We start from the raw sequence: 24,904 nt of genomic DNA, 5'->3' as shown, positions 1-24,904 counted from the left end.
CTTCGTATGGCAGCATTGTTGAGTTGCCATAAGTGGGCATCCGTGTCCTTTTCTGGTTGTTTCTCCTTTAGTCCCTTCCCCACCCCAAAACAGGTATTTGAGGAAGCTAGTGAATTGTTTCCATGCGCATTGGAACCCTTCCTCTGATCCCCGATGGAGAATTTTATTTTTTCTTGCTTTAGAAACTCCAATAGGGACTTCCGGTTGCGGCAATACGGAGCTAAGCCGCACGTTTTGGCAGCTCCCGCGACAACGGACTTTCGGGCTCTCCAGAGGAGCCCCAACGGAGCTTTTTTTGAATTAATCCCGTGTGGGAAGGTGCAGTAAGGTCCCCCCCCTTACGATTTATGGCCGAGATCAGCGGTGGAACGACGAGAAAAGAGGCCCTGGAGCAGAGACCAAAACAAGGGGGGAAAAGCAAGATGGCGGAGGGCGGAGAGCGAGCAGCATGGGGGCCAGACCAGCAGGAGTTCCTCAAGCGATGTGTGGAGGAGCTGAAAAAGGAGGTGCTGGCGCCAATGCTGTTGGCGATCGAGGGGCTGAAGGAGACCCAGAAGACCCAGGTGGTGGAGCTTCGTGAGGTGAATGATAAAGTGAATACCAATGAGGACGAGATCCTGGGCCTGGCGGTAAAAATGGAGGCGCACGAGGCGGTGCACAGGAGGTGGGCCGAGAGAATTGAGGTCCTGGCGAACAGGTCGAGGAGGAAGAACCTCCGGATTCTGGGTCTTCACGAAGGAGTGGAGGGAGCTGATGCCAGGGCGTACGCAAGTACGATGCTCCATTCGCTGATGGGTGCGGAGGCCTCTCCGAGCCCCCTGAAGCTGGAAGGGGCCCACCAGGTCCTGGCGAGGAGACCCAAGGCCGAAGAGCTTCCAAGGGCGATAGTGGCAAGGTTCCATCGCTTCGCGGACAAAGAAAGTGTGCTGAGATGGGCCAAGAAGGTGCGGAGCAGTAGATGGGAGAACGCGGTGATCCGAGTTTACCAGGATTGGAGCGCGGAGGTGGCAAGGAGGAGAGCTGGCTTCAACCGGGCCAAGGCGGTGCTGCAGCCTGTGCGACTGTGGGTCACTTATCAGGACCGACACCATTATTTTGAAACGCCAGAAGAGGCTTGGACCTTTATTCAGACGGACAAACTGGACTCGAACTGAGGGGATGTGGTTGCGGGGAGAGATGTCAGTTGTATATGGGGTTGTAAATATGGGCAAAGAATACTTCATGGGTGGGATGATGGATGGGGATGTGGGTAGAGTTCTGGTTAAAATTTCCCTTTTTTCTTTTCTGTAGACGAGATGCTGGTGATGGGGAATGTGGGCGTCGGTGCTGGAGGGAGGTGAGACTCGGGGATGAGGGAACTGGGATAAGAGCCGCAACGGGCTGTGCCACAGGGGGCGGGGCTGGCTCAGGAAAGAGCGGGCTTTTTCCCGCGCCAAAAAGGGGGGGGGGTTGGAGGAAGGTAAGGAGGAGGAGAGACTCCCACACGGGGGAGATCAATGGGAAGCCGGGGTCAGCAGAAGTCAGCTGACTCACGGAAGTAATATGGGGGGAGCAAAAGAGCTAGATGTAGATCTAGCGGGGGGGGGGATTTTAGGGTTGCTGCTGCACTGTCCGAGGGGGAACTGAAAATGGAAGAAGTGGTCGGGACGGGGGTTCCCCGCCTGGGGGACCTGGAGGGTGCGGGAGGCACGAGCATGGGACTGGCCTAAGATAGGAGATGGCTAGTCGGCGGGGGTTGGGTAACCCCCCAATCCGGCTGATCACGTGGAATGTGAGAGGCCTAAATGAGCCGGTTAAGAGGGCCCAAGTGTTCGCGCACCTAAAGGGACTGAAGGCAGACGTGGCCATGCTTCAGGAGACATATCAGGTCAGGTTAAGGAAGGGATGGGTAGGACAGGTGTTCCATTCGGGGCTGGATGCGAAGAATAGAGGGGTGGCAATACTGGTGGGAAAGCGGGTGTCGTTTGAGGCCAAGAACATAGTAGCGGACAAGGGAGGCCGATACGTGATGGTGAGTGGTAGGTTGCAGGGGACAGAGGTGGTACTGGTGAATGTATATGCCCCGAACTGGGACGATGCTGGATTCATGAAACGGATGTTGGGGCGTATTCCAGACCTGGAGGTAGGGAGCTTGATAATGGGGGGGGATTTTAATACTGTGCTGGACCCAGCAGTAGATCGCTCTAGATCTAGGACGGGGAAGAGGCCGGCTGCGGCCAAGGTGCTTAGGGGGTTCATGGACCAGATGGGGGGAGTAGATCCGTGGAGATTTGCCAGGCCTTTGGCCAGAGAATTTTCTTTTTTCTCCCACGTCCATAGGGCCTACTCCCGGATAGATTTTTTTGTTCTGGGCAGGGCATTGATCCTGAAAGTGGAGGGAACGGAGTATTCGGCCATAGCCATTTCAGACCATGCCCTGCATTGGGTGGAGCTAGAGCTGGGGGAGGAGAGGGACCAACGCCCGTTGTGGAGGTTGGATGTGGGACTGCTGGCAGACGAGGAAGTGTGCGGGGGTGTATCGAAAGGTATCTGGAGGCCTACGACAACGGGGAGGTGCAGGTGGGAGTAGTATGGGAGGCGCTGAAGGCGGTGGTCAGGGGAGAGTTAATCTCCATCAGGGCACATAGGCTGAAGAGAGAGGGCAGGGAAAGGGAGAGGTTAGTGGGGGAGATTTTAAGAGTGGACAGGAGCTATGCAGAGGCTCCAGATGAGGGACTACTCAGGGAGAGACGAAGTCTCCAAACGGAGTTCGACCTGTTGACCACAGGGAAGGCAGAGGCACAGTGGAAGAAGGCACAGGGGGCGATATATGAATATGGGGAGAAGGCGAGTCGGATGCTGGCACATCAGCTCCGTAAGAGGATGGCAGCGAGGGAAATGGGCGGAATCAAAGATGGCAGGGGAACTACGGTGCGGAGTGCGGGGAAAGTGAATGAGGTTTTTAAGGCCTTTTACGAGGAGCTGTATAGGTCCCAGCCCCCAGGGGGAAAAGAGGGGATGCGGCGATTCTTGGACCAATTGAGGTTCCCAAGGGCGGAGGAGCAGGAGGTGGCTGGTTTGGGGGCGCCAATTGGAGTGGAGGAGCTGGTTAAAGGACTGGGGAGCATGCAGGCAGGGAAGGCCCCGGGGCCGGATGGGTTCCCGGTGGAATTTTATAGGAAGTATGTAGACCTGTTAGCCCTGTTGCTGGTAAGGACCTTCAATGAAGCAAGGGAGGGGGGGACCCTGCCCCCGACAATGTCGGAGGCGGCGATCTCTTTGATCTTGAAGCGGGATAAGGACCCACTGCAATGTGGGTCGTATAGACCGATCTCGCTCCTTAACGTAGATGCTAAGTTGCTGGCAAAACTGTTGGCCATGAGGATTGAGGACTGTGTCCCGGGGGTGATTCACGAGGACCGGACGGGATTCGTAAAGGGTAGGCAGTTAAACACTAATGTGCAAAGGCTCCTAAATGTGATAATGATGCCATCGGTGGAGGGAGAAGCGGAGATAGTGACAGCCATGGTCGCGGAGAAGGCCTTTGATCGGGTAGAGTGGGAGTATCTCTGGGAAGTGTTGAGGAGGTTTGGGTTCAGGGGAGGGTTATTAGTTGGGTAGAAAGCCCCGGTGGCGAGTGTGGTCACGAATCGGCAGAGGTCGGAGTATTTCCGGCTGTATCGAGGGACGAGGCAGGGGTGCCCCCTGTCCCCTCTGCTGTTCGCATTAGCTATTGAACCTTTGGCCATGGCGTTAAGGGAGTCGGGGAAATGGAAGGGGGTGGTTCGAGAGGGAGAGGAACATCAAGTGTCGCTGTACGCAGACAACCTGTTGCTGTATGTGACAGATCCAGTGGAGGGGATGGTTGAGGTAATGCAGATCCTACGGGAGTTTGGAGACTTTTCGGGCTATAAGCTCAATGTGGGAAAGAGTGAGCTCTTTGTGATCCAGCCGGGGGACCAGGGAAGAGGGATAGACGACCTACCGTTGAGGAGGGCAGAAAGGAGATTTCGATACTTGAGGATTCAGGCAGTTAGGAGCTGGGGGGCACTGCACAAACTTAATTTGACGCGGCTGGTGGAACAGATGGTGGAGGATTTTAAAAGGTGGGACATGTTGCCACTCTCGCTGGCGGGTAGGGTACAGTCGGTTAAAATGGTGGTCCTCCCGAGATTTATTTTTGTATTCCAATGCCTCCCAATTGTGATTACTAAGGCCTTCTTTAAGAGGGTAAGCAGGAGCTTCATGTGATTTGTGTGGGCGAGCAAGACTCTGAGGGTAAGGAGGGGGTTCCTGGAGCGTAGCAGAGATAGAGGAGGGTTGGCGCTGCCGAATTTGGGTGGTTACTGTTGGGCAGCCAACGTGGCAATGATCCGTAAGTGGGTGATGGAGGGAGAGGGGGCGGCGTGGAAGAGGTTGGAGATGGCGTCCTGCAAAGGAAGGAGCCTGGGGGCGCTGGTGACGGCACCGCTGCCGCTCTCGCCGACAAGGTACACCACGAGCCCGGTGGTGGCGGCAACGCTAAAGATCTGGGGGCAGTGGAGACGACACAGGGGTGCGACGGGAGCCTCGGTGAGGTCCCCGATCAGAGACAACCATCGGTTTGTCCCGGGAAGGATGGACGGGGGGTTTCAGAGCTGGCATCGGGCAGGGATTAGAAGAATGGGGGACCTGTTCATTGACGGGACGTTTGCGAGTTTAGGAGCGCTGGAGGAGAAGTTTGGACTACCCCCGGGAAACGCTTTCAGGTACATGCAAGTGAGGGCATTTGTGAGGCGGCAGGTGAGGGAATTTCCGCTACTCCCGGCACAGGGGATTCAAGATAGGGTGATTTTGGGCGTATGGGTCGGAGAGGGCAAGGTGTCAGCGATATACCAGGAGTTGAAAGAAGAGGGGGAGGCTTTGGTAGAGGAGCTGAAGGGTAAATGGGAGGAGTTTGGGGAGGAGATTGAGGAGGGGCTATGGGCTGATGCCCTAAGTAGGGTTAATTCCTCTTCCTCGTGTGCCAGGCTTAGCCTGATACAATTTAAGGTGGTTCATAGAGCGCATATGACGGGGGCGAGGCTGAGTAGGTTCTTTGGGGTGGAGGACAGATGTGCGAGGTGCTCAGGAAGTCCGGCAAACCATGTCTATATGTTTTGGTCATGCCCGGCACTGGACGGGTTCTGGAGGGGAGTTGCGGGAACAGTGAAAGTCCGGGTCAAGCCAAGCCTGGGGCTAGCACTATTTGGAGTAGTGGACGAGCCAGGAGTGCAGGAGGCGAAAGAGGCCGGCATTCTGGCCTTTGCGTCCGTAGTAGCCCGGCGAAGGATCTTGCTAATGTGGAAGGAGGCGAAGCCCCCCAGCGTGGAGGCCTGGATAAATGATATGGCTGGGTTTATCAAGTTGGAAAGGATAAAGTTTGCCTTGAGAGGGTCTGCGCAGGGATTCTACAGACGGTGGCAACCGTTCCTAGACCATCTCGCGGAGCGTTAGATGAAGGTCGGACAGCAGCAGCAGCAACCTGGGGGGAGGGGGAGGGGGGGTTCCTTTGGGGGGCATTTGAGCAAGAAAACACATGATGAATTATCTGGAAACTGACATGTACGGGATGAATCCAATGTACAAAGTTCTGTATCTTATTGACTTGCCATGTTCATGTCTTGCCACGCGAGTTCTCTTTCTTTTCTTTGTTACGGGGGGGGGGGGGGGGGTTGTTTGTAAGGTGGAAAATATTGTTGAAAAATTCTTAATAAAAACATATTTAAAAAAAAAAGAAACTCCAATAGGTCAGATAGCCAGTCTACGGCCTTGGGTGGCGCTGCCAACATACATCCAAGCAGAAGTCTCTGCCAGGGAATCAGGAAGGTGAATGCCAGGGCATTGACCCCTCCTCCCCACAAAGTGCTCTGGATGCTCTAATACCCCGAAGACGGCCACTGAAGGCTCCATGTTCACTCCCACTACTCTGGTCATGGCCTCGAAGAAGGCAGTCTGGAAACAGTTGAGTTTGGGGCAGGACCAGAACATGTGGGTGTGGTTGGCCTGACACCCCTCGCACGTATCCTGCACCTCCAGAAAAAAACATCCCAGATTTCATTAGGTGCACCCTGTGTACCATCTTTAGCTGCTTTGACTCAACCCTACGCATGAGAAGGTGGAGTTTACCCTGTGCAGACTCGTAGAATAGCAGATCATACATATAACGTGAAACTTTGTGCTCCCTGCCTCCTCGCTTCATTGACTTTGTCGCCGTTTGACACAACTGAGTGGCTTACTACTAATATTCAACCACATTGCTGGGATCTGGAGTCACATGTAGGCCGGTAAGGAAGGCAGATTTCCTTCCCTAAAGAACATAAGTGAATCAGATGAGTTTTTACAACAATCAACAATCTGTTGTCTTCACTCAGCTCCCAGCTATTAAACAAATGTAACTGTTATAACCTGCCTACTTACGATTGGCTGGGGACTAATGACTATCCCACAATCCTATGGGAGTATGAACTTCCCCAATGAGGGGGGGCGGAGAAACCCCTAGTATAAATAAGCTGGCCAGTTCAGGAACCAGCAGGAAGGAGAAGGTAGCAAGGGAAGTTACTGCTACTGTTATGTATATATTGTTATAGTAAATAAACGTTATTTTGTATCCTTAAAACTCGTGCTGGATTCTTCGTGGCCCTTACAAAACTGGCGACGCAGGTAAAAGTGAATAGCTGTCTACACTGCTGAAGCCACCTCCCTGGATTTTTGTTGGATACAGGTTGGAACCAGTACACTCAACGGATGCGTTACTATTTCCGGGCAAACAATATCACTGAAAACGAGCGCCAGGTGGTCATATTGCTCACCGCCTGCGGGCCGCATACGTTTGGGGTGATTAGGAGCCTTACGTACCCAGCTGCGCCGGACACCAAAACGTTTGACGAACTTGTGAATATAGTGGGGCAACACTTTAACCCAACCCCGTCCACGATAGTCCAGCGTTACCGGTTTAATACCGCTGAGAGGACCCCTGGAGAATCCCTTGCCGATTTTTTAAATCCAGGCTACGCGGGATTGCGGAATAATGCGACTATGGTGAGACCTTGTCAGAAATGTTACGCGACCGTTTGGTTTGCGGTATTAACAATGCAGCAACCCAGAGAAAGTTGTTAGCGGAGCCAACATTGACTTTTCAACAGGCAATACAAATAGTCTTGTCCCGAGAGAGCGCAGAGCGAGGAGTACAGGAGCTACAGGGAATGGAAGTGCATGCCTTGGGGCGCAACCCTTTCCGCCCAAAAAGGTCCCCCCGCACTCCTGCGGTACCTTGGGCGAGGCAACGACCGGACCGACGCCAGTGGCCATCGGACATTCCTCCCCGAAGGGAGCCTTCTCCAGAGCCAATGGATGAGGAGCCATGTCCGTGTCAGACTTGGAGGCGCCGACCTCGTCGCGGACGGCGGTCCTGGGGGCGCCATCGTTCCGACCGAAACTGGGACCAGCCCTGGGGCCGTAACTGGGACCAGCCCAGAGGCCGTACCTTCCATGTGGATGAACCTGCGGCGACCACTCCTGAGGACGTGGAGACGGAGGACGACTGCCTGCAGCTGCATTGTGTGGCAGCTCCCCGTGTGGCCCCCATTAAGGTGACCGTACGGGTCAATGGCCACCCGCTGGAGATGGAGTTGGATACTGGCGCAGCGGTCTCCGTGATCGCCCAGAGGACATTCGACCGCATCAAGCAGGGTATACAGACCCTTACATTAACTGACTCACAGGCCAGGTTGGCCACCTACACGGGGGAACCACTGGACATTGCAGGAACTACAATGACCCCTGTTGTCTATGGACGCCAGGAGGGGCGTTTCCCACTTATCGTAGTGCGTGGCCATGGGCCCAGCCTGTTGGGTCGGGACTGGTTGCGCCATTTGCGGTTGCAATGGCACACATCCTCCAAACAGTTTCTGGAGGGTTGACTGAGATGCTAGGACGATACCCAGAGGTATTCCAGACTGGTTTGGGGAAAATAAAAGGGGCCGTAGCCCGTATCCAAGTTGAACCAGGAGCCACGCCGCGCTATTTCCGGGCGCGCCCAGTGCCTTACGCTTTGCTCGAGAAGGTAGAAGGGGAGCTCACTCGTTTGGAGAGTTTGGGTATTATCAGGCCCGTCCGTTTTGCTGACTGGGCAGCACCAATTGTACCAGTAATGAAGCCAGATGCCACAGTTCGCTTGTGTGGCGACTATAAACTTACAGTGAATACAGTTTCCCGACTCGACCGATACCCAATGCCTCGCATAGAGGATCTCTACGCGAAACTTGCAGGTGGACTCTCATTCACAAAATTAGATATGAGTCACGCCTACCTGCAGTTGGAGCTGGACCCTGCCTCCCGACCATATGTAACAATTAACACACACCGGGGCCTGTATGAATATACACGGTTGCCCTTTGGAGTATCCTCTGCCTGCGCAATTTTTCAACGTGTTATGGAGGGCATTTTGAGAGGTTTACCACGTGTGGCTGTCTACCTAGATGACGTGTTGATTACAGGGACGTCGGAGCAAGAGCATTTGGAAAATCTGGAGGCTGTCCTTGGACGCCTTTCGGTGGCTGGAGTCCGTTTACGTCACATAAAGTGCGTATTTCAGGCAAAAGAAGTAGTCTACCTAGGTTATCGGGTGGACCGCGAGGGTCTGCACCCCGTCGCAGAGAAGGAGCGTGCAATTCAACATGCCCCCACCCCGACTGCCACTTCGCATCTGCGTTCTTTTCTCGGTCTCGTAAACTATTACGGGAAGTTCCTCCCCAATCTGGCAACTACGCTGGCCCCCTTGCACCTGCTGCTAAAGAAAAATCACACCTGGGTTTGGGGTCAGCCGCAAGAAACCGCTTTCCGGCGGGTAAAGCAACAATTGTCGTCGTCTGGGTTACTAACCCACTCTGATCCGGGAAAGCCTTTGCTCGTCACATGTGATGCATCCCCGTATGGTATTGGGGCTGTCCTGTCCCACAAGATGGAGAACGGGGCCGAGCGACCGATAGCTTTCGCCTCCCGCACATTGACTGCAGCGGAGAAAAAGTACGCGCAGATCGAGAAGGAGGGCCTGGCAGTGGTTTTCGCGGTGAAACGCTTCCACCAGTATGTGTACGGCCGCCATTTCACTATCGTGACTGATCATAAGCCCCTGCTGGGACTTTCCAGAGGATAAGCCAATACCGCCCATTGCTTCTGCACGGATCCAGCGCTGGGCTTTGTTGCTTGCTGCATATGAGTATTCTCTTTTTTTTTTTTCTTCTTTTTTTTTCCCCACTCACTCTCTCCCTGACCCCTTTCCCACTCACTCTCTCCCTGACCCCTTTCCCACTCACTCTCTCCCTGACCCCTTTCCCACTCACTCTCTCCCTGACCCCTTTCCCACTCACTCTCTCCCTGACCCCTTTTCCAATCTCACTCTCTCTCCCTGACCCCTTTCCCAATCTCTCTCTCCCCCCGACCCCTTTCCCAATCTCTCTCTCCCTCCCTGACCCCTTTCCCAGTCACTCTCCCTGACCCCTTTTCCAGTCAATCTCTCTTTCTCTGACCCCTTTCCCAGTCACTCTCTCTCTCCCTGACCGCTTTCCCAGTCACTCTCTCTCTCCCTGACCCCTTTCCCAGTCACTCTCTCTCTCCCTGAACCCTTTCCCAGTCACTCTCTCTCTCTCTCTCTCTTCCTGACCACTTTCCCAATCTCTTTCTCCTGACTCTTTTCCCGGCCCCTATCCCCCTCTCTCCCTCCGGTGTCTCTCTCTCTCTCTCCCGGTCTATCCCGGTTCCCACGGGGAAACTGGTTACAATGTGGAACCCGGAGACACCGGGAGAGGAAACCCAGGCCGCATCACACCGGCTAATAACACACCACCCACAAAAAGAGTGCGGAGAGGATTTCCCGCCCACATGGCCCCAATGCTGGAGTGTCGGGTGGATAGTGCCAGCTGCTTGCCCCCGGAGTGGGATGTGCCAGTTGGGTGGGAATATTGCTGGCTGTGTGCTGTGGGGGAGAGCTGGGCAGCGGCGCGGATTGCGCTGGGTGAGGCGGCCGCGCCCGGTACTATTTCCCGCCATATAAAGACACAATCTCGCATGTGAGTATTCTCTGGAGCACAAACCAGGTACACAGATAGCAAATGCCGACGCACTGAGCCGATTGCCTTTATCGACCGGCCCCATGTCGACCCCCAGGACCAGTGAGGTGGTTGCAACCCTAAATTTTATGGACACCTTGCCTGTCACGGCATCACAGATCCGTGAGTGGACCCAGACGGAGCCAGTCTTGTCAAAGGTTCGGCACATAGTCCTGTATGGTGGGCAGCATAGACCGCTCCCAGGCGAGTTGCGGGCATTTTCCTCCAAGCTGTCAGAGTTCAGCGTGGAAGACGGCATCCTCTTGTGGGGGACGCGTGTGATTGTCCCGGAAAAAGGCCAGGAGCTGATATTATCAGACTTGCACAATGGGCATCCGGGCGTGACCAAGATGAAAATGTTGGCCCAGAGTTATGTCTGGTGGCCAGGCCTCGACACCGACATTGAGAAGGTGGCCCAAAACTGCTCCATTTGCCAGGAGCATCAGAAGCTTCCGCCGGCCGCGCCCCTACATCACTGGGAATGGCCAGGGCGGCCTTGGGCACGCTTACATGCAGATTTCGCAGGCCCTTTTCAGGGATCCATGTTCCTTCTACTAATTGACGCCCAGTCCAAATGGCTGGAGGTGCATAAGATGCAGGGGACAACGTCCTGCGCAACAATTGAAAAGATGCGTTTATCATTTAGTACGCATGGCCTCCCCGAGGTGCTGGTCACGGATAATGGCACTCCATTCACGAGTGAGGAGTTTGCTAGGTTTACAAAGATGAACGGCATCCGCCCTATCCGCACTGCCCCTTACCACCCGGCTTCAAATGGGTTGGCAGAGCGTGCAGTGCAAACATTCAAAAGAGGCCTAAAGAAGCAGTCTTCCGGATCAATGGACACGAGACTGGCTCGCTTTTTGTTTACGTACAGGACCACCCCCCATGCAGTGACTGGGGTAGCTCCCGCAGAACCTCTAATGGGCCGAAGACTTCGCACCCGCCTTAGTATGGTCTTCCCGGACATTGGCGCAAAAGTACGCCGCACACAAGAACGGCAGGGACAGGGATTGTCTCGGCATCGTCCGATTCGGCAGTTTGCGCCCGGTGACCCAGTATTCGTGCGGAATTTTGCTGGTGGTGCCCAATGGGTTCCTGGTGTAATCTTTCGCCAAACGGGCCCTATCTCTTACCAGGTGCAAGCCCAGGGTCGTCCCCAGCGCAAACATGTAGACCACGTTCGGTCCAGAAGACTATCCGTTCCAAAGATTCCCCGCCCCCGGAGCTCATTTCAACAGCCGCAATGACCAGAGACTAGGGAAGGTAGTCCTCAAAATCTTCCACTGGTGCCTCACTCGAAGCCTGCGCAGGTCGTTACGGGACCGAATAGAGATAGAGACGCTGACATGACGGAGGCAGCAGACTCTGACTCCGAGATGGAGACACAGGATACATCAGAGGGGGGATCCTCGGGTCCACAGGCCGTGGATGTACAACCGCGCCGTTCATCACGGAAGCGCCGGTCTCCGTCTCGTTACACTCCGCCTGATCCAGCGCCGCGTGCAAATGGCGTCCGGCCTGCAGCCAAACGAGTTCGCCGCCTTCCTTCGCCAGGGTCTTCGGTGGATTCCTTGGACTTTGGGGGGGAGGGATGTTATAACCTGCCTACTTACGATTGGCTGGGGACTAATGACTATCCCACAATCCTATGGGAGTATGAACTTCCCCAATGAGGGGGGCGGAGAAACCCCTAGTATAAATAAGCTGGCCAGTTTAGGAACCAGCAGGAAGAAGGTAGCAAGGGAAGTTACTGCTACTGTTATGTATATATTGTTATAGTAAATAAACGTTATTATGTTGTATCCTTAAAACTCTTGCTGGATTCTTCGTGGCCCTTACAAAAGTAACCATTCCTCCTCTCCCCACAAAAGGATGTGGCTGACTTTCCTCTTCACTCCAGCTTTTTAGAAAGCTCTTGAATGTCATCCCGCACTTTTGTTTGAACTGAAACTCAAATGCCCCTTACAACATCATCAGCCTCCCAATTCATTGAGAGGTGGAGCTGTGTTTAATGCTGCAGTAGCCATTTTGTTTTTACATGATTCACTCAGCTTTTCGTACTGGCTCTGGTGTGGGTTTATTTTTCAATCTAATTCAGCATACATTCATTTAAAAAGTTTGGGGTTTTTTTACTCACAAGAACCCTGCTGCCACCATGTTATATCTTCTTGTTCCAATAAGCAGGCTGACCAACTCTGGAGATAAAAAATCAGGACGCCTTGACAAGGCATATGGGAGTTGGGGGTGGGTGTTTTGCTGGAACCCGGAGGGCGGGGAGTTGGGTGTTTTGCTGGAACCCGGACGGAGGGCGGGGGGTGGAATTTCAGACAGAATTCGGCAAATCTGGGATAGAAAATGTCCAGAGAAGCCCTGGGACGCAGGATGGAAAGCTGAATTCTGGGCCAGTCGGTCATCCTGCCCATAAGTTTAAAAACAATCACACTTTAGACTCAATGCTGGAGCTTCTTGTGCACATGTGTTTCTTGCTATTTATTCTCCCTGTAGACTGGTAGACATGATACATTGTCATTGACTTCAGTGCAACAGTGAATGTGGCACCCTAAAATATAGTCAATTAAACTAACAAATGCTAAATAAACCAAATGTGGTGAACCACTGTATTATATTGTACATACTGTTCTTACTTATGGTACTTACTCTCCTTACTGTTTGTTACATGTCTGGGTTTGTCCCTGCTGGCTCCGCCCCTCGGTCTCAAGTATAAAGGTAGCTAACCTCCAGCCCTGCCTCATTCTGGGACCGGCTGCCAGCAGGTGTCTTTTAGCTGATTAAAGCCACAGTTTACTCTTCCGACTCTCGTCTGTCGTCATTGATGGTACATCAATTTAATCAGCTAAAATTTTAAGATGGATCCATCACTCAAGCCTGATCGCCTGGAGCTGGACCCCCAAGCAGCCGACGCCACTGCCATGTTTGAACACTGGCTAAGCTGTTTCGAATCTTACATTGATTCCTCTGCCGCCGCCGTCGCTGAGACCCACAAGCTGCGAGTCCTCAACTCCCGGGTGAGCCCGCAAGTTTTCCTGCTTATCAGAAACGCTACCTCGTTCGTGGATGCGATAACGCTGTTGAAGGGGCAGCATGTTAAGGACGTCAACGAGGTGTACGCTAGGCATCTCCTTGACATGAGGCGACAGCGCTCCGGAGAATCGCAAGCTGAATTTCTGCGCGCCTTGCGGGTACTCGGCCGGAACTTCAGTTGTAAGGCGGTATCGGCTGTCAAGCACACCGAATTGCTGATCCGGGACGCCAATGTCACAGGCATAAAATCTAATTACATCCGCCAGCGCCTACTAGAAGTGGGTACACTCGACCTCTAAGACACGGTACAACTCTCGGACTCGTTGGAAGTGGCCTTCCATAACATGGATGCCTACACCTCCGACTCGCGGCACCGTCGTGGGCGCCGCCATCACCCGGCCCAGGGGCGCCGCAAGCCTGTGCCACACAGCGACACGCCAACTCCGGAGGCCCGAAATGTTACTTCTGTGGCCAGGGTAAGCACCCAGACAACGCTGCCCAGCGAGGAGCGCAATCTACAACGGGTGCAGAAAGGGCCACTTCTCTAAAGTCTGCCAGACCCGACCTGTTTATAAACCCACAGCGCTGCGTGTAACCCGCGGGGACCGCCCCCATCTTCCACGTCATCCGCAACGTGCGACCCGTGGGGGCCACCATCTTTGACGCCACCCGCCACGTATGATCGTGCGGGCCGCCATCTTCGACGCCATCCGCCACGTGGGGGCCGCCATCTTCAACGCCACCCGCCACGTGAGCCCCGTGGGGGCCGTCATCTTGGAATCACCCCGCCGACTCCCGGAGCCCCTGCCCACCAGATCGTACGCCGGCCTCCGCTACCCTCGATCAGCCCACCCATCTTCCGAAGCTCGCCTCCATCACCCTCGACCAATCTCAACCTCATCACCTCACTAAATCCATGATGGCTGTCCGGATCAACGGCCACAAGACGACCTGCCTTTTCAACTCCGGGAGCACAGAGTTTCATTCACCCAGATATGGTACGGCGCTGTTCCCTCCCAATTTTACCCGCGATCCAGAAAATCTCCCTGGCTTCCGAATCACTTTCCGTGGAAGTTCGTGAGTACTGTGTCGCAACCCTTACAGCACGGGGCGTCGGGTACAGAAATTTCACGCTCTACGTCCTCCCCCAACTCTGCGCTGCCCTACTACTAGGTCTAGATTTCCAATGCCACCTCAAAAGTCTTACCTTGGAGTTCGATGGACCGCTGCCCCCTCTCACCGTCTGTAGCCTCTCGACCCCTAAGGTCGCCCCACCCCCGCTCTTTGCTAATCTCACCCCGGACTGTAAGCCCGTCGCCACTAGGGGCAGATGATACAGTGCTCGGGACAAGGCCGGACTCGGTTTTAACAGGGGGTGAATGTGGTGAACCACTGTATTATATTGTACATACTGTTCTTACTTATGGTACTTACTCTCCTTACTGTTTGTTACATGTCTGGGTTTGTCCCTGCTGGCTCCGCCCCTCGGTCTCAAGTATAAAAGTAGCTAACCTCCAGCCCTGCCTCATTCTGGGACCGGCTGCCAGCAGGTGCCTTTTAGCTTATTAAAGCCACAGTTTACTGTTCCGACTCTCGCCTGCCGTCATTGATGGTACATCACCGAAGAAAAATGAGAGGTTGACAGCCTCTTGGTGGGGCACTGTAACTAAAACCAAACCTCAAAGGTAGCCTAACCAACAACCACAGTATCATCGCGCGGGGGGGGGGGGGTGATGATGATGGCCCATCGGTCACGACCCCGAGATATATATTCACATAACAATGAGTTCCGCAACTGGTTATGAATAACATAAACAGTATAGCAGTCTGTTCTGTCGCGCGAACTGGCACTGTTGATTACCCAACGTTGCTACTCCGATGATGGCGGCGGCGCCGGGGGCGGCGGCCATCTTTCATTTTGGCGGAAGCAGGAAATCCGGCTGCGCGCGGAAGCGGAGACGGAGGAGGCTGATGTGTGTTTGCGGCTGGTGGTATCGTGAGCCGGTTGTGAGGTGAGGGGTTGAGGAAGGGATGTTCCGTCCGCCGGTGGCTGGGCTCCCGGGCCAGCGCTGCCGGAGTCGCTTCACCTTCCCTGCGACTTGTCCGCTCCGGGTGCCTGGAGCCGTTTCCACTCTCCCACCGCCTGACTACCAGCGTTCAAACCAAAATGCTTTCTTAAAAAAGTAAATTGATGCTAATAAACATTCTGCTTCAAATGACTTTATTTTTCTCCCCCACATTACAGGCAAAGATGATGACAGAAGGCACTTCTTTCGTGAAGGGTGTGATGCTGGGTGGAATGTTTTGTCTCGTCTTTACCCTCTTCGCCAACACTGAGATACGCGGCGGATCGGGGCTGCGAAGCCACGAACACCACCACCTGAAAGCTCCGAACAAGGAAGAACTATTGAAGCTTCCGGAGGCAAAGCGTCTGGAGCTCAGCCTCACGATCCGTGTTCTGTGTTTGATCATGGTTACACCCAAAGAAATTGGCTATTGGGCCTCCGCGGTGGAGACGTGGAGCAAACATTGTGATAAGGCTGTCTTTTACAGCCCGGAAACTATAAAAATCTTCGAATCAGTCAGCCTTGCTACAGCGGATAAATGGATCCAGACCAGAAAAGCCTTCCAGCATGCGTATGAAAACTACAAAGATAATTATAACTGGTTTTTCTTGGTGGAGTCAACTACGTTTGCAATTATTGAAAACCTTAAGTTCTTTTTGCTGAATAAAGATCCAGAACAGCCTTTCTATGTTGGTCATACAGTCAAGTCTGGCGATTTGGAATATGTAGAATCCTCTTCAGGTGTGGTCCTAAGTATAGAAGCATTAGAAAGGCTCTACCGGATTCTTGATGATTCTGCGAAGTGTCCAGAGAAGGGGAGTTTACTATGGAAGATGTCTCAAGACAAGGAACTTGCAGTATGTCTGAAGTACACGGGAGTTTTGGCTGATAATGCAGAAGATGATGAAGGAAAAGAACTGTTCAACTCAAAAAATATAAATACCCTCGTCGTGGAGGCAATGTCTAAGAATCCAAATGAAGTTGTGGAAGGATGCTGCTCTGATGTGGCCATTACTTTTGATGGGAATTCACCTAATCATATGCATGTCCTGATGTATGGCGTTTACAGGCTTCGACCTTATGGGCATACATTTAATGATGCATTGCTTTTCATGCCACCTGTAGGTTCAGACAATGATTAAATACTTGCTTCTGCACTAGAGACATGAAATATGAAAACTATAAAGGAAATGCTTCTGTTGTTTAATATGTTCTTCTGGTTTTGTAAAATCTAAAGAAAGTTTGTTTCTAACTGAATATGTGCCTTCAATGTTAACAAGCATAAACAAAATAACTAAAAACTTGTCTGAAAACAAATATGATTATACTCAAGTTAAGGTTTGCCTGCAGGGTTAACATGAAATGAAATGAAAATCGCTTATTGTCACAAGTAGGCTTCAAATGAAGTTACTGTGAAAAGCCCCTAGTCGCCACATTCCGGCGCCTGTTCGGGGAGGCTGGTACGGGAATTGAACCGTGCTGCTGGCATGCCGTGGTTTGCTTTAAAAGCCAGCGATTAGCCCTGTGCGAAACAGCAACAGGTTTTAGTTACTGAATGGCAGAGTAGATGTTGCTAGGAGGCAATAAAATATTTTGGTAAGCATTGGAAACATTTGACACATCTTCACGTGAACTTGAAAAAGCACCGAATGATTGTGCAATCATTTATCATTTCAGACTTAAGTTTGAGCTGTATAATATAAGGATGATCATAGGCATGTCACTGGTGGTAGAAATGATTAATTCTGAGTATCATACAAGAAGCATATGACCCAACATTAAACTGTATTAGTTTGAGTAGAAATTTCAGTCATGCATATGAGCAGATCTCTCATTGTATTGTTTATGCTCATTTGGATATTGTACTACATTATTAAGACTGGGTGTTGTATAATGTAACTTAATGTTTTATTTTTCTGTTAAGGTGAATCTGTTCTGTGCCTTGAAATCACAATCTTATACTTCTTTAAAAATGCAATGCTGAGGACAAATAGTTTAATTACTAGTGTTGGGTGGTGCTTGTATATTGGTACATATGAACATAACAAACATATCAGCCCCTTGAGGCCTGCTCCACCATTCAATAACATCATGGTAGGCATAATTTCAAGCTAGAGCCTGAAAACGTGCTTCAGTTACCTCCACCTGCAATTTATCCCTGTGTAAACTTACTGCCATTTTCAAAAGTATGACATCTGCAATTTAATTACTTTACAATTGAAGTACTGCTCAGGACTTGGATTATGTACATAGGTTTTGCAGTTAATGTGATTCTGTGACACCCGAGTCAAACCTTCATCATCACACATTGCACACTATACATCCCACTTGGACCTAATTATGTGAAATAACAATGATTAATCAAAATACTGCTACATATAAAACAGAAAAAAAGTAATTTTCTGCAGGTTTTTTCCTGAACTTGAAATTGTCATTACTTAAGAGAAATAATTGGAGCTTTACAAACATATGCCAAACCTTGCATTTATATAGCATATTTAATATAGTAAAACATACCAAAAACTACAGCAGTATAATGCAGAAAATTTCCTCAGCAACAGTAATTTACTTCTTTGACCTCAGGAAATGCCTATTTGGACCAATTGTCTACAGGGAACAGCTGCGCAGTAGCTTCAAAAGGATGTTTTGATGTAAAGTGGTAATCCCAGTGAGATGGTAGTAATCACCTTTGCAGGAGGTAAAACATTTGCACACTGTAAGAGGCACTTTTCGGAGTGGGAAATTGTTTTACCAAAGAAGGAACTTCACTGCAACTGCTTTTAAATTAGTAGGTATAAAACTGGAATTTCCCAACTTCATTGCCCACATCGAACACAGAAATTTGCTGAAAAATAAAAGCGTTAGCAGCAAAGAGTTATATTGACAGGAATATACTATATGTTTCTGGAATAGATTCATTTCACAACTTACCTAGCTTGTACATTTTAATTTTCCTCTGCTTGACCTCCAAATGGAGTAAATGAAAGATGCTATCAAGTTGTGCCTCCTACAATTTTCAGGGCTACACCTTTCGTTGGGGTGTCAGCTATAAAGATGTGCCATGCAGATTTACTGACCATGTCGTAGAGGTCTGTAATTCCAGATATGATTATCTAGCTCGTTTAGATACCAGAGATGTCCAAGCTTTTTGAGCTGAGGACTTGGTGCACATGTCATATGTGAGCTGCATAAGACCACAGAGAAATGCATTCTCCCATTCACACAGTCACTATACACTAAAATATTGGAGTCCCAAAAACAAACGTTGTACACTTAAAGTCCCAAAGCACAATCACAAAAAAAAAATTAAAAGCATTTCTGCCTCCTCCTACTGCCCTTTCCATTTTGTCCATACCACATTTTGTCCTCTTGCTCCTCGTTACTTCCTTGCCTCTCCCCAAACTCTGTATCTGCTTTTCCTTCTCTTAACAGTAGTGGTGTCTAATGCAATAGTGGTGGGGGTTAGTCTAGAGGGAACTGGATGAAGTCAAGTTGGCATCCAGCTTGGAGCACAGCACCAACGATCTTGGAGATGGAAGGCCTCAATCCAAAACGATATTGGAGATGGAAGGCCTCAATCCAAAACGATCTTGGAGATGGAAGGCCTCAATCCAAGATAACTCCTAAATATATATGTATAGTTTAGGTAATCTAGCAAGGTTTTGAAAGAAGCAGTGTGAGACGGGAACTGTGTACTTGGAAAATACTCTTGTGGTGCTGCACAGTCTTCAGGTGAAAGGGCTAGAGAATGGAATATATCTAATCAAGCTATGAATATGTAATTCAATCCTCATTTTAAAGTCATCCATTATGTTCTTGGTGTTTGATTTGATGTTTATAGTTAAATAGCAAAACTGATGGCAATTTGGGAACAGAAGTATAGTTGATTGGCACATAGCAATTTGGGAACAGAAGTATAGTTGATTGGCACATAGCAATTTATCAGCATTGCAAATAAAGCAGCTGGGAACACTTCACCTCCACTATTGTTAGAGGGAAGAGTGCAATTGCAGCATGACCAGTTTATATTGGCAGTTTTCCTCATAAATGTGAACATGGGAATTTATAATGGAAAAGCTTTTCACAGAATTGCCCAGTAGGGTTTGTAGATTGGAAATGCATACAGATTTTTAATATAATTATCAATATAAAGTAATAATATTAAATGGGATATAATCTTGTCTGAGATTGTCAGCACTTTAGCTTATAATTTTCTTAGATTTTTGAGACTGTCAGTTTAATGTTGAATATTTCCTGATCTACATTATTATGGATTGAGATTCAAACATAAATTCTGATATGTTTTTTTTAATTTCAGAGTACCCAATTCTTTTTTTCCAATTAAGGGGCAATTTAGCGTGGCAATCCACCTGCCCTGCATATATTTTTGGGTTGTGGGGGTCAGACCCACGCAAACACGGGGAGAATGCAAGCGCCACTTGGACAGTGACCTGGGGCCAGGATCGAACCCAAGTCCTCGGCACCATGAGAAATTCTAATGTGCTGAGCAACAATTTTCTTTACATGATTTTGAGGTACACTTTGTCAAAAGTAGATTTTCTCCTAAGATGATTTTAAGGTAGTTACATCCAATCTACATTTTGAATTTGCAAAATAATTGCTGAATGCAGCGTGTAAGCAAGTTCATGACTATTGGACGTGGACCATGAAACACATCATTATACATTAATAGGTGTCAAATTTTCATCTCAGCATTGTGACTGATTTCAACGAAGTTGAACAATGTACATGTGGAATTTTCAAACTGTGTATATAGAACCAGTAGTTTAAAAAATGTATTTGTCTGTATGAATTTGAGATACGTTGAGTGAATATTTTGAGCTGTACGAGAGAAAAATCCTATGGCTGCAGCCTTATCACTGGTGGTGGTACTTCTGGTGATGACCTTGATATCTCGTGATGTGTTTTCTTTGTATTAACATGGTACGTTAGCCTTGTGGGGAGGCTAATGGTCCTTTCTTGACCTGATTCTTATGTTATGTATTTGTATTGGGAAAACTTGTTTCATGTTTTCTATTTAAAATAAAATTATTGGTATTAACATGGTATGTTAGCCTTGTGGGGCGGCAAATGGTCCTTTCTTGCCCTGATTCTTATGTTATGTATTTGTATTGGGAATACTTGTTTCATGTTTTCTATTTAAAATAAAATTTAACTGGAAAAATGAGTCAGTGGGAAACAAATCTAATAATATGAACAACTTTTATAGTCGCCTTCATGTCTGAACTCAACCAATCTTCGAAATTGGATATTTAATAACAGAGAAAGCAGAAACAGGCCACCATTCAGTCCTTCGAGCCTACTTCAACTGCAGTGATACCATGGTTTTGTTGTAATTCACTGACTGGCCATTAGGAGTCTCATTAGTATGTCAATGAACAGGTGACCTCAGACTGAGGAGGGAGCTGCGAGAGAGGTTGCTTGTGCATGGTCATGGTATTATTAATCTGTTTTGTATATATTTGACCCTCAGTTAATGCTAATAAATAGTTTATAGCTATAAATGTTCTTGTAATATCAGGCCACCCGACAGGAACATTACATGCTACCAGGGCTGGATGGTATTAAACACAGAAAAAAAACAATCCTATCACGGGGTCCACAGAGATTTGAAGATTTTGCAGACTGCACGAATGAACTACATGGAGTCGAAGACACCAATGAGTCTCAGATTTCATGGTAATGTGGATAGCAACTGGCGTGAGTTTAAACAACAATTTAATCTGTTTCTTACTGCACTAATTTCATATTTCATAGAATTTTCATAGAATTTACAGTGCAGAAGGAGGCCATTCGGCCCATCGAGTCTGCACCGGCTCCTGGAAAGAGCACCATACCCAAGGTCAACACTTCCACCCTGTCCCCATAACCCAGTAACCCCACCCAACACTAAGGGCAATTTTGAACACTAAGGGCAATTTATCATGGCCAATCCACCTAACCTGCACATCTTTGGACTGTGGGAGGAAACCGGAGCACCCGGAGGAAACCCACGCACACACGGGGAGGATGTGCAGACTCCGCACAGACAGTGACCCAAGCCGGAATCGAACCTGGGACCCTGGAGCTGTGAAGCAATTGTGCTATCCACAAGGCTACCGTGCTGCCCTTAGGAAATTTAGGAAATCAATCAGATTTGGCTACGGTAGCAATGCTCCTAACAGCAGCAGAGCCCAAATCAATTGCTGGTTTTTAAAAATGTTTTATTGAGGCATTTATATATTTAAACATCAAACACAAAAATTACAAAACAAAAGAAGCCACAGGGCAGCAAATAACCAAATCAACTAAATACCTAACATCCCACTCCCAAGCTCCCCTACCTCCCGAGTCAAGTTAGCAAAGTTCCCTGATGCCTTGCAAACATCTCATAGTTAGTTGTGACTATATATATTTACATAAAAGTGCATGTGGATTACATATTTATTGCAGGTACCTTTGCCTCAGGAAACTCACTGCAACATGAACCTACGAATTAGCAGCAGGTTACTCCACCCCAGAGCCTGCTGCACCATTTAATATAATCATGGCTGATCTGATTATAACTGCAACCCATAAGACATAGGAGCAGAATTAGGCCTCTTGGCCCATCGAGTCTGCTCCACCATTGAATCATGGCTAAATGAATCCACAACTAACATATTCGTCATCAGATTAAGCTTCTTGCAACTATTACAATTCCTTCAGACTAATTACTATCACCTTCAAGAACCCTAATGTTCAGTTTTGGGCGGTTCATCACATACTGATATTTTGAGTCATACCTAAAGCACAAAAAAAACCATACAAAGTGGCAAAAATTAGTGGGAGACTAGAGGACTGGGAAGTCTTTAGGGGGCAACAGAAAGCTACTAAAAAAGCCACAAAGAAGAGTAAGGTAGACTATGAAAGTAAACTGGCTCAGAACATAAAAGCAGATAGTAAAAGCTTCTACAAATATATAAGACAAAAAAGAATGGCTAAGGTAAATATTGGTCCTTTGGAAGATGAGAAGGGAGATTTAATAATAGGAGACGGGGAAATGGCTGAGGAGCTGAACAGGTTTTTTGGGTCAGTCTTCACAGTGGAGGACACAAATAACATGCCAGTGACTGATGGAAATAAGGCTATGATAGGTGAGGACCTTGAGATGATTGTAATCACCAAGGAGGCAGTATTGGGCAAGCTAATGGGGCTAAAGGTAGACAAGTCTCCTGGCCCTGATGGGATGCATCCCAGAGTGTTAAAAGAGATGGCTAGGGAAATTGTAAACGCACTAGTGATAATTTATCAAAATTCACTAGACTCTGGGGTGGTCCCAGAGGATAGGAAAGTAGCAAACGTGACACCACTGTTTAAAAAAGGTCGGCAGAAAGCGGGTAATTATAGGCCGGTAAGCTTAACTTCGGTTGTAGGGAAAATGCTGGAATCTATCATTAAGGAGGAAATAGCGGGGCACCTGGAGGGAAATTGTCCCATTGGGCAGACGCAGCATGGGTTCACAAAGGGTAGGTCGTGTCTGACTAATTTGGTAGAATTTTTTGAGGACATTACCAGTGCAGTAGATAACGGGGAGCCAATGGATGTGGTATATCTGGATTTCCAGAAAGCTTTTGACAAGGTGCCACACAAAAGGTTGCTGCATAAACTAAAGATGCATGGCATTGAGGGTAAAGTGGTAGCATGGGTAGAGGATTGGTTAACTAACAGAATGCAGAGAGTGGGGATAAATGGGTGTTTCTCTGGTTGGCAACCTGTAACTAGTGGGGTCCCTCAAGGATCAGTGTTGGGCCCGCAGTTGTTCACAATTTACATAGACGATTTGGAGTTGGGGACCAAGTGCAATGTGTCAAAGTTTGCAGACGACACTAAGATGAGCGGTAAAGCAAAAAGTGCAGAGGATACCGGAAGTCTGCAGAAGGATTTGGATAGGTTAGGTGAATGGGCTAGGGTCTGGCAGATGGAATTCAATGTTGCCAATGAGGCTATCCATTTTGGGAGGAATAACAGCAGAATGGATTATTATTTAAACGGTAAGATGTTAAAACATGCTGCTGTGCAGAGGGACCTGGGTGTGCTGGTGCATGAGTCACAAAAAGTTGGTGTGCAGGTGCAACAGGTGATTAAGAAGGCTAATCGAGTTTTGTCTTTCATTGCTAGAGGGATGGAGTTCAAGACTAGTGAGGTTATGCTGCAATTGTATAGGGTGTTGGTGAGGTTGCATCTGGAGTATTGTGTTCAGTTTTGGTCTCCTTACCTGAGAAAGGACATATTGGCACTGGAGGGAGTGCAGAGGAGATTCACTAGGTTGATCCCAGAGTTGAGGGGATTAGATTATGACGAGAGGTTGAGTAGACTGGGACTGTACTCATTGGAGTTTAGAAGGATGCAGGGGGATCTTATTGAGACATATAAAATTATGAAGGGAATAGATAGGATAGATGCGGGCAGGTTGTTTCCACTGGTCGGGGAAAGCAGAACCAGAACTAGGGGGCATAGCCTCAAAATAAGGGGAGGTAGATTTAGGACGGAGTGTAGGAGGAACCTCTTCACCCAAAGGGTTGTGAATCTCTGGAATTCCTTGCCCAGTGAAGCAGTTGAGGCTCCTTCTTTAAACGTTTTTAAGAAAAAGATAGATGCCTTTCTAAAGAATAAAGGGATTTGGGGATATGGTGTACGGGCCAGAGAGTGGAGCTGAGTCCACAAAGATCAGCCATGATCTCATTAAATGGCGGAGCAGGCTCGAGGGGCCAGGTGGCCTACTCCTGTTCCTAATTCTTATGTTCTTATTAACTGTTCCCCAAGCATTCCTGGGGTTCATTCACTTATTACTGCTCCAATCCGGTCATCTTCGGTGTTATCCAGGTCTGCTAAAAATACTTTCATCCTCATTACTTCTGTTTGTAACTCTTCATTTGTACTGGCACCTGCACCCAGCATCTGGATGATCTCAAAGTGCCTCAATCATTCAGTTCTGCATCCTTTGTGACACCACGCAATGTCCCATTTGTGCAATCAAGGCTGTTGAAAATGGTTGCTTCCACAGGAATATTTTTAAGGCAGCAAACATCTGCTCCAAAAGTCTCTTCGAGAACTGAACCCCAGTTAAGACCAGGAGCCTCTCAATATGCGATATCTTAGGACACCAGTAATTTAAATGTGAGCACAGAACAAGGAATTCAAATTGAATTTCTCAAAACTTTGCTACAGCCCATTAAAGCACATGATATATTCTTCCATGGAATATCTGCCCATCTTTCACAATCAACGTCTGACCATGGCTTGTCGGCATCCAATAGATCATCATAACCTGGCAATTTACACTTGCTTTCAGCCATTCTTCACAATACCTACTCATTGTAATCCTCTATCTTTAAAAAACTTTCTTTGTTTCTAACCTTTACCTTCAGGCAATCATTCTCTGCTAACATGTTAAACTTCTTATAGTCAGTCGTGAAGACCAGAAGTCAATCTTTATGCAGTTCTAGATTTAGTCACAAAGTGAAATATTACAACTGTATTGCACCTTACTCTACAATCCTCCCCCCCCCCCCCCCCCCCCCAGTGTCTCTATGTGCACAGGTATTTATCAAAGAAGTTTCCCCACTTGTTGACACGTGACCTTAATTTATACAATAAGTGGGCAGCACAATGGCGATGTGGTTACGGCGCACTGCTGTCTCACGG

The 24,904-nt window shown here is 48.9% G+C and overlaps 2 protein-coding genes across 7 annotated transcripts in view; one reads left to right on the top strand and one right to left on the bottom strand.

The window, feature by feature from the left end:
- LOC140421136 (non-POU domain-containing octamer-binding protein-like) overlaps nt 1–15,083 on the bottom strand; it is an 87,007-nt gene extending 71,924 nt beyond the window's left edge. For all 3 annotated transcript variants that reach the window (XM_072505570.1, XM_072505567.1, XM_072505569.1), the window contains exon 1: nt 15,013–15,083. In XM_072505570.1, coding sequence (XP_072361671.1) covers nt 15,013–15,068 — 56 coding nt within the window. In that variant the 5' untranslated portion in view covers nt 15,069–15,083. The remainder of the gene's footprint in view (nt 1–15,012) is intronic.
- c1galt1c1 (C1GALT1-specific chaperone 1) overlaps nt 1–20,402 on the top strand; it is a 29,367-nt gene extending 8,965 nt beyond the window's left edge. For 2 of the 4 annotated variants that reach the window (XM_072505574.1, XM_072505572.1), the window contains exon 2: nt 15,397–20,402. In XM_072505574.1, coding sequence (XP_072361675.1) covers nt 15,403–16,359 — 957 coding nt within the window. In that variant the 5' untranslated portion in view covers nt 15,397–15,402 and the 3' untranslated portion in view covers nt 16,360–20,402. Of the gene's footprint in view, nt 1–14,701; nt 14,837–15,052; nt 15,164–15,396 lie in introns of those variants that run through there. The other 2 variants (XM_072505575.1, XM_072505573.1) reach the window with 2 other exon arrangements.
- Nucleotides 20,403–24,904: the final 4,502 nt, after the last annotated feature.

The sequence above is a fragment of the Scyliorhinus torazame genome, chromosome 5 (assembly GCF_047496885.1).
Source record: "Scyliorhinus torazame isolate Kashiwa2021f chromosome 5, sScyTor2.1, whole genome shotgun sequence".
Taxonomy (NCBI): Eukaryota; Metazoa; Chordata; class Chondrichthyes; order Carcharhiniformes; family Scyliorhinidae; genus Scyliorhinus; species Scyliorhinus torazame.
The sequence above is the reverse complement of the archived record's forward strand: the minus strand, read 5'-3'. Positions and strand labels throughout refer to the sequence as shown.